The sequence below is a fragment of the Ambystoma mexicanum genome, chromosome 8 (genome assembly GCF_040938575.1).
Source record: "Ambystoma mexicanum isolate Mex_15411 chromosome 8, UKY_AmexF1_1, whole genome shotgun sequence".
In the NCBI taxonomy this organism is placed as follows: domain Eukaryota; kingdom Metazoa; phylum Chordata; class Amphibia; order Caudata; family Ambystomatidae; genus Ambystoma; species Ambystoma mexicanum.
In genome coordinates, this window is record NC_090929.1 from 1,429,472,259 (window position 1) to 1,429,488,163 (window position 15,905).

The window sequence follows — 15,905 nt, forward strand, 5'->3', positions numbered from 1 at the left end:
CCACTTTGTTCTCCCTTTGCGGTGGCAAGTAGCAGTGTTCGGTATCTGGGGGCATAGCCAATGCAGTGTCACAGATGTACGATACAAACTATCCACGGCTGCTCCAGCAGGCCGGTCAAGGAGGATCTGCGGAGATGGACTCCACTCCGAATCTCATGGTTGGGAAGGGTGGCCACCATTAAAATGGTGACACTCCTGAGGGTACTTTACCACTTTCAGGCTCTTCTGATTTCAGTTCCGCAAGTGTTTTTTTTTTTGGCTTTGAATAAAATCATCTCGAGATTCCTTTGGCAAAATAAACCACAGAGTAGCACTGCACACGCACCCAGAGACAAAGTGGCTGGGGGGTGTGGGCCTCCAGAATTGTACAAAATATTTTGAAGCCGCACAGCTGTGAGTATTGCACAAATGGTTTACTGAAGACATTTCGAAAAACCCTGGACAAAGATGGATGGGGCGGTAGCGGGGTGCTCCTTTGAGGGGGTTCTATGGCTACATATGTTATGCTAAACTAATGTATAGAGCGCACAAACGCCCGAGGGCACCCTGGCGCTGGAATGAACACTGCTGCCTGACAACAATTAGAACACCCAAGTACATAGATGTGATAGGCCCCAGACCACACAGATTAGGCAGGTGCTGGCGTTTGTGTGCGCTATATGGGATTGATTACTTGAAAAGGGATGTTTATCTATGCGTCCAGCCCCTTTTACCCTGATATTTGTGAACCCGCAATTTCAGCCAGGGACTGTGCATGGTGTGTTTAGGTAGTGGCTGCAGGTGGGATGTGCAAAGCTGCGAGATATGATACAGGGAACCGATATTCACACCTTTTGTAGAATGTAAACGGCTTGTGGTCTTTCTGAAAAGGACAGAATATCAAATAAGACATTGGATAGCAAGCGCTGGAGGGAAGGCAGCCGCGGGGCAGAGAACTTAGAGTTTGAGAAATGTATCACTACACACAATGACAACAAACAAATGGTTTTGAAGTGTGAAGCACATTTATCCACCCACCAAACAGCATTTTTCAGCAGTACCAACAGAATGGCTGTGCTGGCTCTGAGCACCATTGCATTGCACCAAAACTGTGTTTTGCAGTCACGGAAATAATGGATGTGCTGTCTTTGCCAAGCACATATGGGGCAAGATGGAATAACCCGAGAATGGCTGCCAGTGTTTTCCTTATGTGCACCAAAGAAAAGAATTGAAGAGCAGCGCTGCTAGCTCAACATTTCCCATTGGAAAAGGAAATATTTTGCATTTAAATTTACTGCGCCCTGGTGCTCTTTTCCACCGTTTCAACAGTACACAGTTCTGTTCCAGTGAGACCCAGCTGTGTCCATCCATATTCAGGTTGTGCTCCAACAAAAGGGGGCATTTCTCACTGAATGACAGGCTGTGTCAGGCAAGATATGTGAAATAACAAAGAACTTCACTCACACCGTACAGAAAAACGCTTGACTTTCTCCAGCAAAATATCACAGCTAAACTCTTCACAAGAAGCCCTATCTGTGCTTCTGTCGTGTTCAGTGGACCTTTGCCTTGAACAGATTTCTGTGTATGAGAAATCGACTAGGGCTAAAAATAATGTTTAGAATCTAGATGTAAGAGAACCTCATTGTGAAGTGACTGCCAAGGAAAATTAACCTTGTGTGAAATGGTGTTTTTTTTACAAACGAGGAAATGTCTGTTTTAAAAGTAAATTGTTGAATTAAGGCCCTTTCCTTGCATAGAAAGGTGGGGGGGGGGAGGGGGTTGTTGTAAAACATATGTAGGATATTTAATTCCAACAGTTTTGCTTTCTGGTTCAGGAAAGAAAAGAAAAAAGAGAATTTGCTGAAGCCACAGAACAGGTGTTTTCCTGGCCTGGCTTCAAAGGACTTGGCTTCCTGGGAACAGGATATGCCTCCCTTCAAGTGGACCAGCCCCTGGGGCATATTAATAGGCAAGGAAGGTGGATCTTGCATCTGTGTCAGACTCTGTGGCAGTGCTCCCGCCTGGTACAATGGATTTCTGGGACACATAGGTGTGATTTTAGCAGTACCTCCCCTCAACTCAAACTGGGGAGCTTCAAAGGCAACTCCAGAGCAACATTGGATTCAGGCTGGCCCAAAGCCTGACATTTAGCTGGGGGTTGGGAAATATGTCTTTATTTGGAACACAATACTGGCTCGTTTGGGGACAAAAGACTGTTCTTATTTAATCAACTTTAAGACTTTTATTTCTGCAACTGGAAAACGCAGTAATACGACAGTTTAACAGTTGAAATGTAATTTTGGTGGCATTAAAACAAGACATTGTAGCTTTCCCTAGCATGTGGGGGATGCAAACGGCAGAAAAATGTAAATCATGGGGAAAGTATACATGGTATAACTTTGAAATTTAATGCAAACATGCTTTGTGATAATAGGTACACATCTAAAATTGTCGAGTTTTAGGTGAAGCAGTTCCCACTAGAAATGGCGAAAGATTATTAGAACGGCAAAACAATATCGTACAAATGTGGGAATTGGAATGACAGGTTCAGTGTAAAATCTGGAAACTGCCTTTATGATTTTCAAAAGTGCCATAATTGTAAAGAAAATGAGCAATTTATGTCATAACTGATTTTGGCTACAAACTGGGGGGGGCATGGGCATTGTAAACCCACACCATAAAATGGATGTCATGTCACTGAAGTCCAACCGGCTGACGGAAAGGCGGTAACAGTAACCCCTGACCAATCCAGTTGTTGGAGGCATGTCAAGCCAAAGGTCTGCCCACATAGTAAATCCTGTGATGTCACCTGCCTTATAAAAGGTGGAAGCTCACACAGAGACAAAGGACACTCTGTTCTGACTTTTCCAGCTCCTGCATATCCAGATATTCCATATTCATCCTGCAAGATTCCAGATTCCACTGCCAGACCAGGTCAGAGCATAGCTGACCCTATCCAGGCAGGACCATTGATCCAGAAAAACACCACTAAAAATCCCAATAACTTGGGGACAAAGGGGAAAGGTGGCTGAATCCTCATTGGGATTATCCAGTGCTGCCTGGTTGCCCTGCTACCAGCTCTATCCAGCTGAGGTGCCGCTGTGCCGTGACAAGACCTTTGCCCAGCTGTTTTCTTCTAGGAGAGCACGCCGTTGTGACCAGTGACGAGATATTGCCTCGCTGTCGGTCCACGGTCCAAAATACCCCATTCAAGTGCTTGTTGCGAGTATTCCCCTTCCCCCAGCAACCACAAACTGCATCCCTTGCTCTGTTACATTGTGTTGGGTCTAATCCCAAATCCCATGACTGCCTTAGCAGGAATCCTTAAAACAATCAGAACCCTCTGTGTATCCTGTTCATTGATTTCCAAGTGTTGGTGCCATTCTTCCACTCATTTCTGTCGTGGTGTAAGTCCTTAGTATTATTTTTAATTTTTTTTTTATTTACTTGTATTTAATCAGGAGTGTGTAAAGAGGTGATTGTGTATTCATTCACTGTAAAGAGCTCCGACGAAGGTTCTCAGCAAAAAGAGAAAGGAAGAAAGAAAAGCTCTGCAGTTAAATTGCCTTAATCTGTATTATTTTGATTAAATTAATTCTCCCTAAAAAGAGGCACACAGCGGGAAGGGGCTAAAACTGCAGTTTAACCTTTATATTTCACGGGTGGCATTTCTCTTTTCTAGCCACCAAAATCTAATTTAAGTGAAACTTGTCCTTTCCAAACCTATTTTCTTTGTCCACTGCTTTCATTTTTAAAACTGAATTTCCTTTCCCATTGAGAATCTCATCCTGTCATTAATTTAGAGTCACTCTTTCACTTTCATATTATCCCTGTGATGTGCATCTGTCACTCAGCATAAAAAAAACTGCATTCCAATTTTGTTCAACCCGTTTTTCAAACCGTTTTGACATTTAAACCCGTGTAAATTAGCAAATGCAATTTCTACGCTTGTGATTTGGCTGCACAGTTTTCACTTCCAAGTCGATTTTCTGAACTGTATGCCCGTTGTTGGTACATTGCCTTGTAGTTGGCTACTGTTCTTACATCCCTGATACTGCTACAACTCGTCTTTACCTCATTCATTCAACCGCACACGAAAAACAAATTCTTACTAATTCAGAGTGCTATTTTGTTCAATTGCAAAGGCTTTTGCCTCCCATTTCGTGGGAAAAGGTCAGATTTTAATTGTTTGTTGCCTAGGATACCTGACTCCTTGCTACCCACACATAATTCGGTTAATAAGGGTTTGAGGGAGTATTGCAGGGGGAATTAACTGGGGTGCCATTTACCCGAAAAGTAATATTGCTTTCATTCATTTGTGCTTTGTGTATGTTATATTAGAAGGTCAAACTAAGTGTATTTCATCAATTTACCTTGTAATTATCACTCCATTGGTGATTGCTGCCCAAAATTAAATTTGTGTAATTTTATTTGAATTTAAAATAAATATTTTATTACCACCCACCGGCCTGGTTCATGGTCCATTGTGACCCAGGGTATTTGTAAAAGGGGGTGTGAGACGGGTTGGGTGCTCTCTCAATCTGAATTCGTAGGAAATAAAGTAAAAGTGTTTTAATTGTGTGCTGCAACCTAGGCCAGTGGCAAGAGTCCCTGGCTGGTGTGTGACGCCTGATTAGAATCCTTAATAGAAGCTATACTCAATTTTTAAGGCAGGGGAGTTGGGCCAGGTATGGGGTTACATGCATAGATGGGGGGGAAACGACATTGGAGATGGATATCCCTGATGACCATTGGGAACATCTTTGGACGAACATCCCCAAGTTGACTAGGTTGATCAGGTAACAGAAGCATGGTATAAAATAATGGTTCAGTGGCATTACACACCAGAAGGATTGCACAAAATGTTTCCATAAACCTCGGAGAAGTGTTGGAGGGGTTGTGGCATGAATGGGGATTGGAAACCTATTTGGTGGGTGTGGGGGGTATTTTGGAAAGAGGTCACAACCCAGATAAAAAACAATGGCAACCCCTGAGGTAACTCTGACCCCCAGGGAATGGATGTGCAGTTTGTTCCGGAATTTCGCTTTCCCAAAAGGACACATGGTAAAGCCTTTGCTAATGGTAATCGCAGTGTGGCTGGTGATTGCAAAATGTTGGAAACAAAAACGGCTGCCAACTATAAGAGATTGGTTATTCAAACTGGGGAAGGGGGGATTATGGCGATGGAATGGATGACATATAATTTGCAAGGAGATGGTGAGAAGTTCCAACATGATTGGGTAAATGTTTTGGACTATCTCAAAGGGGAATATTTATACCACTGGTGCCCACCCATTTTGATAATATTTGACATGTAAAAAGAATGATATCACAGAGACTACCTAAGATGTGGAAAGATATGAGAATGCTACTTCTGCTGGGGTGGGGAAGGGAAGGGGAGACTGCAGTATGGGGGTTGGGGGGGGGTTAATGTATAATTTAACATGCCAATAAAAATAGGTTTTAAAAAAAAGTAGCAAAAAGTATTCAAAATTGCAGACGTAGCTTATCACCTGACATTTCCCTGCTTTGGGCCAAAAAGCAGTGCATGATGAGGTAGGTGGTGGAGATCGGGGAAATGCTAAAACTCCCAGAGCCAAAATAATTCAGAAGAAAAAGGTGGCAGGCTTCCTACCTGTGTATAAGAAGGTTGGTATTGTCAAAACTTGAAGGGAAGGGTGAGTTTGACTCTCCCACAGTGGTTGGCACGGGTTCATGATGTTAGCAATTACAGGGGACCACATGGCAGCCAATGGGGGAGGGAGGGATTAGGGAGTCGTTGTGGATAGGAACGGGGAAAATTGGAAAGAGGATTAGGGTAACAAAGTTGGATGGGTAGAGGGGACTTTGGGAAGAAAACGCACCTTGATACACTTGCACATACACCTCGTAACCTGCCCTCTCCTAGAAATGACCTAACCTGCCTGATAATCCCTACTACCTATCTACGTTACTATCAACATGCTTTCCCCTGACCTCCTTGGACCCAAAACATTAATGACATACAACATGACGCACCCTAACAGTATGAACATGGCAACATATGGAACAAACCACAGGGGGGGGGTTCTCCCCTTATGATTGACAAAACTCATGGCTTGTTAAGCAAAATGTACATGAAGACACACAGCACTAAAACATGAAGTTCAACGGAAAAGAAATGTTCCCCAGCGCAACTGCACTGCCTAATCAGCGCGTTATCCTCACACGCTCATACCATGAACCAAACTTCACTTCACTCTCAATGACGGATCCAACAGTTCAGAGCTCCATCAATACTGTTCTCCCACTAGTATGTGGAAATAGCGTAGCATACAAGTTATAGTTTTCAGTTGCAGAAATTATATATACTCCCAACATGGAACCATCTTAGAAAATACACATGGTCAACAATGGCGTGCACCAATTCCGGGAGCCCTGTGGGGACGTCCGAACGCTGTAGACGGCGCTGTACACACCAGGTCTCACACAGTCACCACTGCGTAGCCCTGGTCCTTTTGTCTGCTATCCAGTTTCCTGCCACTGTGTACTACTTTGTAATGCTCCTCACGCCGCGTCCACCCGTGCCGACTATCCTCTTCAAGAAGCCGCACCTGGCACGGGCGGAACAGCAGTTTTATGCTGGCTGTGCCTGCGTGATGTGCGCAGGAATGCTGGGAAATGTAGTTGGCGGCCCGCCGTGCAGCATTTCTACCGCCACTTACCCCTCCCAACCCTTTTTCTGACAGTACCTTCTCTTCCAGGAGCCCTCACCAGGCCTGGGTCTTCCAGATTTTTTTCTATGAAATTGTCTCCCCTATCTTGGTGCATGTAATGACTCCTCCGGTTCCCATGAACATTCCTCCAAACCGTAACTCAACCATTCCACTAAATACCACAAGCGTTGCTGCTTCCTTCTGGAATCCAGAATTCGTCTCACTTCATATTCAGCTTGTCCATCTCTCATGACGGCTGGTGGCCTCTTGGCAGTGACCCCTGGCTTAAGCAGAGACACATGGAACACTGGATGTATCTTCAAGTTGTCAGACAATCTTAAATGCATTGCTGTTTGTGACACACATTTTTCGATCTCGTATGGACCAATAAACTTAGGTGCAAATTTGCAAGGCCCCACCAGTTGTACGTTCCAAATGGACAACCACACTCTTATCTCCCACTTTGTATCTGGGCATACCTTGCCATTTCTTGTCTGCCTGCGCCTTGTATTTGACCTTCTCTAGATTATGCTGTGCTTTTCACCTTGTGTCGAGAAGCAACTGTTTGTTCTTGAAGGGCTGGAACCTTAGTTACTTCCGGCAAGATTGTGGCGATCATGTGTTCCTCTTGCCTGTAAAGGCACTCATTGAGAGCCATACCCAATAATGCATGTTCTGTGTTATTATAGGTAAACTCTGCCAGGCACAAGGCTCGCACCCCGGATGACATGCTGTCCCCCTAATAGCACTGAATGTATTGCTCCAATGTTTGATTTACTCTGTCCGTCTGTTTGTGGATGATAACTGGTGGATAAGGCACAACTGATTCCCAACATACTGCAAAAGGCACGCCAAAACCTTGAAGTGAACAGTGGTCTTTGGTCTGATACAGTACTTCTCGCAAGCCATGTAACCGTTCGATGCTTTGCAAAAACAATTCTGCCAATTGACTAGCCCCCGGAATTCCTATGCATGGAAGGAAGTGAGCCTGCTTGGAAAAGTAATCCACCACCACCAAAACTGTATCATATTTGCTTTCCTTTGGAAGATCTGTAATAAAATCCAGAGATGTTCGTCCATGGACTCTCAGTTGTAGAGCAGGGTTGTAACAATCCCATTCTTTTGGAATGGTCTGCCTTACTCTGCATACAAGTCTCATTCTTGAATGTACTCATGCAGATCTTCCTGTATGTCAGGCCACCAAAAGTATTTCTCCAACATAAATCTGGTCTTTCACTCCCCAGAATGACCTGCCGAGGGTGATTTATGTCACCAGAACGCTTTATCTTGTAGTGTTTTACTTGGCAAGTATAAATGCCCTAAGTTATATGGTAGACCCTCCCGTACCGTCCGGGCTGCATAACCTGACACCCAAACCTGCAAATCCTTTCTGCTCATGCTTTTGCATGCTTGGCCTAGCAAATCCTCCGTAAATTCCCCAATAATCTTTCCGGAAGAAATTAATAGCCTTTATCTCCAGAATCACCATCTCCAAATGTTGCTGCCGGGACAATGCATCTGCCTTCTCATTTTTCCTTCCAGGCCAGAAGGTTACCACAAAATCAAATTCATTAAAGTACTTTGACCATCTCAATTGCCTTGGACTGAGTGTTTGAGCTGTTTGAAAATACTGCAAATTCTTGTGATCTGTCAGTACTAGTACTTGATGTCGGGCCCCCAACAAATAGTGTTTCCACTCAAGAAAGGCTGCTGTAATTGACAATAGTTCCTTGTCAGTGAGTATTTCTGTTCACACCCAGTGAGCTTTCTAGAATAGTATGCTACCGGATGCCATATGCCCTGCACATCTTTCTGGGACAATACTGCGCCCAACGTCACATTGGATGCGTCCGATTCTAACAGGCTCTCAAGCTGTGGCTGTCTCAACTCGGGTGCCTTCGTAAATGCCATTTTTAATTCCTGAAAAGCCTTTTCCTCCCTTTCATCCTTTCATCCCACACAAACTTTGTGGACTTCCTGAGTAAACATGTTATTGTGGCCACAATGTGAGAAAAATTACTGATAAATCTCCTATAGAAGTTGGCAAACCCCAAGGAGGACTTGAACGTCTTTACATACTGGGGTGAAGGCCACTCAGTTACGGCCTGAACCTTCTTTGTATCCATGATAATGCCTGCTGGTGTCAAAATAAATCCCCAAAACTCCACCCTTTTCTGTGTGAAAAACACATTTCTCGTGCTTGGCATAAAGCTGGTACTCTTGTAACCTTTGTAATACAGCCTTCAGATGCCCCACATGTTGTTCCTTGGAATCGGAATAAATCAAAATGTCATAAATATATACAATAACGAAAACCTCAATGAATTCCATCAAAACCTCCTGCATGAAGTGCTGAAAAGCCGCAGGAGCGTTACACGACCAAAACGGCATCACTAGGCACTCAGTCTGAATTGGGTTTTCACTCATCACCAGCCTTCACTCTAATCAAATGGTAAGCCCCACGTAAATCCAATTTCGTGTAGATCACAGCTGATTTTACTTGATCTAAAAGCACCGAGATCAGCTGTAAGGGAAACCAGTTCTTAATCGTTACCTTGTTGAAGGCTCCATAGTCCATACATGTCCTAAACGTGCCTTCCTCCTTTGGCACAAAAAATAACTGAAGATACTGGTGATGTAGAATGCTGTATAAACCCTCTCTAACATATTGTCCAGATATTCTTTGAAATATTTGTGCTCCACCTCAGTGAGAGCATAGATTTGGCTACAAGGCAATCTAGCCCATGGCTCTAAATGTACAACACAATCATATGTCCGGTGTGGAGGCAATTTCTCAGCCCCTGGCCCCACTTTCCACTTTGTCAAATCCATTCGCACACACCCGGTACTGCGGAGGAAGCAGTACTGGATGTACCGCCCCTACCTTTTTGTGACAACTGCACACCCTCTCCCAAGAATGTAGCAGGTCCCAACAATTCCTGGGTATGCGATTTTAAACTCCTGAGAATCAAAATTCACTTCCTGTCTTTCCCAATTAATCACAGGATTATTTTTCACTAACTAGGGCGTACCCAAGATGAGCCCTAACTGAGGGGCACCCATTAGGTTGAATGTAATCTCCTCATTGTGTCCAGAGGAATACACCATCTTCAATGGTTGTCTGACGTGTAATAGGACCTGATGTTAATGGACATCCATCCACGGATTGTACCCCTCTACCTGGTGCTTATCTTGTAAAGGTAGACCCAACCGTTTTGCTAGTGTAATGTTTACAAAGTTATCCGTGGCCTCTGAATCCACCATTGTTGCCACCACCTGTTTAGATCATGCAAAGAACAATGTCACCATAATATACAAATGGGAGGTTTTCCTCTGTAAGTTATTTGCCGCCCAATTTGGGAACTTGGATCTCATTTGGCCTGATACCCCACCATTCCCTCTAAGGTCGAGCCTGTCCTTTTCCTGCCTCCATCTAGTTTCAGTCAGCCCCTGTACTCCGCTGAGGAGACAGGTTTGAATAAAGTGTCCTGATTGACCACAATTTAAACAGAGATTATTTTCCTTTCTTTTTTCCTTTTGACAATGGTCCCCTTACACTCCCAATTTGCATAGTCACCACTTCATACAAGGGTAAGGGGTTCAGGCTGTCTGAACGTACAAAAGGGACTGCACCTGGCTTCTTCGTTTCCTCTTTCCGTTCATTAAGTTGGAGGTCTAATCGCAAGATTAGTCAATAATCAAAGTGCAAGAAGTAGGTTGACGTTACACCTGTGCTATAGTGTCATTGAGCTCCCCCCACAAACCCTGACAGAAGAGAACTGTTTGCTTGGTTTCAGGCCAATCGGTCTCAATCACCAGCCGGTTAAACTTGGTGACATAGGTAACCAAATCTTGTGCCCTTGTCGTATTGCCAAAAGTTAATTGTCCTGCACTAATGACACTTACCATCTTTTAAACAAACATCCAAAATCTGCCAAAAAACGTGTTCCAATCCTATAACAAGGGATCAATGCCATGGCCCATGCTGCTGCATCCCCTAGTCAAATATGTAATAACAAAGGTTGTCCGTGCCTGTGTGCTTTCGAACACTGCTAGTTTACAGAGGACATGCAATCTACACTGTGTTAAAAGTCATGTATTTCCGTGGATCCCCAGCAAACCTTTCCGGGGAGGCCAACAGCACGTTGCTTGGCTGCTGTACTATTACTGTTGATGGTCACCCACCTGACCCCGGCGTCCTTGCATTGTCCAGCTGGTACAGGGTCCCTTGTGCCACTAAACCCTGTACCAGGGCTTTTAAACCCGTGGTCTCCTGGCTTGTGTGTGCTAGCGCTGCCTGAATCTCCTGCAAGGCCTTTAGCACTTCCGCTAAAGGGTGGGGGGCGCATCCATTTGGCTTGGGTGGTAATATAACCCTGTATATGGGGGCGGTTTATTACATCAAAACTTGAAGGGAAGGGTATCGACACCCACTGCCTAACCAGAGTTTGACTCTCCCACCGTGGTTGGCACGGGGCCCTGATGTTAGCCTTTATAGGGGACCACGTGGCAGCCAGTGGGGGAAGGAGGGATTAGGGAGTGGTTGTGGATAGGAAGGGGAAAGTAGGGTAACAAAGTTGGATGGGTAGAGGGTAATTTGGGAAGAAAACACACCTCGATACACTTGCACATACACCTATTAACCTGCCCTCTCTTAGAAATGACCTAACCTGCCTGATAATGCCTACTACCTCTCTGTTACTACCAACATGCTGTCCCCTGACCTCCTTGGATCCAAAACATGAATGACCTACAACATGACACACCCTCACAGTATGAACATGGCAACATCTGGAACAAACTGGGGATCTCTCCTAATGATTGACAAAACTCATGGCCTGTTAGGCAAAATGTACATGAAGACACATAGCACTAAAACATGAAGTACAACAGAAAACAAATGTTCCTCAGCGCAACTGCACTGGCTAATCTGCGTGTTTATCCTCAAACGCTCGCATCAAGAACCAAACTTAACTCTCCATGACAGCAGTTCAGTGCTCCAATAATACTGTCCTTCCACTAGTAGTGGAAATAGCGTAGCATACAAGTTAGTTTTCAGTTGCAGAAATGATATATACTCCCAACACTGAACCACCATAGAAAACGCACATGGTTGACAATGGCGTGCACTTAACTGAAGTCCGGGTGCCCTGTGAGGACACCCGGAAGCTTCAGTCACCGCTGCGTAGCCTGTGTCCTTTTATCTGCTCTCCAGTTTCCTGCCACAGTCTACTACGATGTAACGCCCCCCACGCTGCGTCCGCCCATGCCGACCATCTTCAATAAACCACACCTGGCACGGGCAGAACAGCAGTTTTATGCTGGCCATACCTGCTGTGACGTGTGCAAGCCACGCACCCCCAGGAATTCTGGGAAATGTAGTTTGTGACCAGCCACACTGCATTTCAACCGCCGCTTGTCCCTCCCAACCCTTTTCCTGATGGGTATAAGATGGCAGCATGAGGCTGCTGTGTGGCGAGGTTTACGAAGTCTGTCTTTCACTTCTGTGCTTGTCTGCCAGGCAAGGAAGCATATGCAGAAGTAATCTTCTGGAAATTGCCCAGATGAAGGGTTTTGAGAAATGCCTGGAACCCGAATGGTGCGAAGAATTCAGTAATCTGCTTAGAACCTTGGAGGTATTGAGAGGTTTTGGAGAACACCTAGAGCCTTGGAGGGAGCCTACAAAACACTAGAACCGGAGGACTGCTGAGAACCTTGAGAAACATTTTGAGAATGATAAGACATTGCGACAACCAACAGACTGGCAATATCGAAAAGGGAACCAAGAGGTTCTGAGAGTCTTGAGTGATACATCGTCCTCCCAAAACTAAATAAATTACACGTTGAGAGGGGGGAGAAAGAGACTCCCAACACATACTGAAGTACATCATATTGCCCCAGAAGGTAAAATACAAAAGGACTTGGCCCTCCCAAGCCAACCCAAAGAAACAAAACGAGGAAAAGAAAAGACAAAGTTAACGATGAATCATGTTCTTTTGTAAAAACTGTCGATACAGTTAAAACAAAAACAAAAAAATTGCCCCAGTCTCTCCTGCTCTTAAAGAAGAGAACTGGAGACCCCGTTCTACAAATAAACCTCCCTGTTGACCCCCTGATATATCTCGTCTCTCTTGCCACTTTCTCCTCTCTGTATTTGTGCTGTGCACCCTTGCTTGCTGGCTGGGTTTGTGCTACATATATCCTGTTCATACATACAACAGTGGCAATCTGTAGCCTTTCTCTAGGTAGGAACCTGTGGGGCTGCATTTTCCTGGTCCTTGCATAGATGGGGTACCATCCCGAGGAATTTCAGGATACTGGGTCCACTGTATTTCCATATTCTGACATTTTGGAAACGAAAATATAGGAAGAATGGTTTGTTGTGTGTACATATTGTAGGGACCCGGTTCACTTGTTTGGTCATAACATTGTGAAACAGTCACTCATTCCTTGTTGTGTATCCTTGACTGGTCAAAGGCAGTAGTAGTTGGTGGAAGGATGTTTTTATTTTGGCAAAAACATGTTTTGCTTGATTAAATAACCATGCCCGTTTACCTTTCTTAGGTGGAAGTATATAAGTGTTTTCGCCCAGGAGACATTGTACTGGCAAAGGTGGTATCCTTTTCATTTGCTAAATTGGATAATTTTGGTTAAGTTGAATTTGAGTCTGCAACAAGATGGCAAAGTGAATTCTGCTGACATTGTGCTGGACCCAAAACGCACATGGAAGTAAGTAGCTGGTGTAATGCTCAGATACTAGGTTGGGTTGTGTGTGTGAGTTGCCAGAAGCTTCTGTTTTTCTAGTGGTCCTTTTACTACCTTCCAAAAAAAATTGCATTTCGAACACTGCTTTTTATTAGGAACATTTCAAATGCAACCACTTCTTCTTTATTAGCTAAACTAAACATAGAACGCTTAATTTGCTAAAGTCATTAGATTGGTGGTCACAGTGTACTTCAGCCAAATGCTATGAGTGAAATGGATTTTTTTCTTTTTAAATATTAAAGCAGAGTTCATCTTTGCAAGACCCAGAAACCCTTCCATTACACAGTGAACTTGAAAACTGATGTAAAAGTGGTAATTTCATTTTTTTTAAACGAATTGCTAGGTTTTCTTTAAAACTTGCATATACTTCGTCAGATTTGTTCCTAGAATCTGAGTGTATACCTTTTGGTAGAAACAACAAATGTTTAATTTATTTTCTACTGTGCTGTGCATACGCCACAAAATTGACAGATCTAAAGCGTCTGTACAATTTAACACAATATTTTCCCATTTATTTTAAAAGCTACATTGTGCATGCATATTTATTACAAGTTGCACGTTTCTGGTCTCTTCAAAACCTGACAAAACCTTTATTTGTGTGGAGAACCCAAGAATGAATCGCAAGCCTCCGACTCATTGATGGGCATCCTCGGACTCATTAATATGAGGCTTTTCTGATCCATGGCTGCTGTACAACTACAGAGGGCTTTAGAGTTAACTGCTGTTCATGTGCCTCTATCCACAAGCACTTCCATTTTCACTGGGTTTCCTTCGTAGATGCCAATGCAGTTGAAAGAGCATCAAGCTCTTTTTCACCACTTAGCAAGCCCCGCCCACCTGGTGCCTTCCTTCACCATCACTGTCTTGTGGCCAATGCTGGATTTGACTTTTATGGACTTCATTCATTCACAGTGCGTCACTCTTTCTCAACTCTCATGCTGGACTTCCTTTGCATCTTGTACTCATGGTGGCCCTGAATCATGCTGTTCCCATCTTCATCTTGTATCCTGGCTTGCAACATTGTGTTACTACTGACTTCTGCAATTGTATTCGCTCTCCACTCTTGCTTCTCCACTCTTTTTGACTGCTTACTCTCTTTTCTCTCCTCCTTTCCGTTCTCCCTTTTCTCATCTCCTCCCCTTACTTTCTTCTATGCACTTACTCTATCAGAATTGTCCCCGGACCTAATATGATAGCAACCTCGTCTGTTTCCTCCACCCTCCCATTAGTTTTTTCCCTCCCCACCACCCCTCCAGCACTATCTGAAATGTCGTCAGGCCTAGTATGATAGTCGCATGTTTTGTTCCTCCCCTCCCTTTCTACACCCCTCTCCCTCACCTTTTGTTTTTCTTCGGCTCTACCAGAAATGTCGTCAGGCCTAGTACCGTAGTCGCCTCTCTGTTTCCATTTCCTTCCCACTCTCCCCCCCCCCTCCCTTCCTTATCTATGTCTTAGCTCTTGCACTATCTGAAAGGTCGTCAGGCCGAGTACGATAGTTAATTTCACATCCTTACTGTTCATGGCGGTGTCCAGTCATTTCGTCAAAAATAAAAGATTGAATGACCATTTGGTCGAATACCAATTGGTCGGAAAAAAAAAAGAGTCGTATTTTTTTATTTATTTATATTTTTTTTTCTCCTTTCGGTTGGTAAAAAAAATAAAGAAAAAGGGGAGTTGCCATTGGTTTTCGACCAAATGACTCATGGCCTGTAAGAATGTGGTTGTATTTTCCCTTGTTCCCTCCCTTGCCTTGAAGCGCTTTGAAACACATTGTGTATAGGCGCTATATAAATAATCATATCATATATCAAGTAGTGGGATAGCTTGGAGGCATTGTTTATTTTGACATTTTTAATAGTGCATATTGAAAAAGGTGTAACTGGCTTGCAATAAACTGCTTCAAATTTGACTTCCTTGACAAGTGTTTTAGATATCTCTTGGGGATGCACAGTCCAACTACCTGCTGACAACATCTGAAAACGAACTTGGAGTAGTGGTAGCCCACAGTGAAGCAGGTAAGGGAATCTCCTGTCCTTTTGGGTGTCGTGCACATCACTTCCCACAATGCAACCCTTCACGTTCTCTGACTTCTTAGACAACCTAAGTAGCAACATTTTTACCATGCTTGTATGTTCATATAATGCCAATGGGTCTCTACCCAATGTTGCATAACTTTTTTTCGGAGGCTTGTGGATCTGCTTAGCATCGCATGCTTTGCATAGGCTGACATCTAGTGGTTGGTGCGGAGTATTACATGACTTGTTTTTGAAAAGGGACATTGACAGAACATGCTTGTAATATTATCCCTAGTGTGACCTGTACTGTACCCATGGTCCTTCACGCATCAAAGGTCCTCAGATTCTTTGTTTCCACCATTGTGTTGCTTGCAGTTCCCTTTTTGGAGTTATTGCTTGTCACTGTACATTTAAATTTATATTACTTTAATTATAATCCTCTCAGAATACA

At 43.9% G+C, this 15,905-nt stretch overlaps 1 protein-coding gene across 1 annotated transcript in view; it reads left to right on the forward strand.

The window, feature by feature from the left end:
- Positions 1 to 15,905, forward strand: part of EXOSC1 (exosome component 1) — a 182,871-nt gene that overhangs the window by 156,986 nt on the left and 9,980 nt on the right. The window contains exons 6-7 of the mRNA XM_069611579.1: positions 13,239 to 13,289; positions 15,370 to 15,454. Coding sequence (XP_069467680.1) covers positions 13,239 to 13,289; positions 15,370 to 15,454 — 136 coding nt within the window. The remainder of the gene's footprint in view (positions 1 to 13,238; positions 13,290 to 15,369; positions 15,455 to 15,905) is intronic.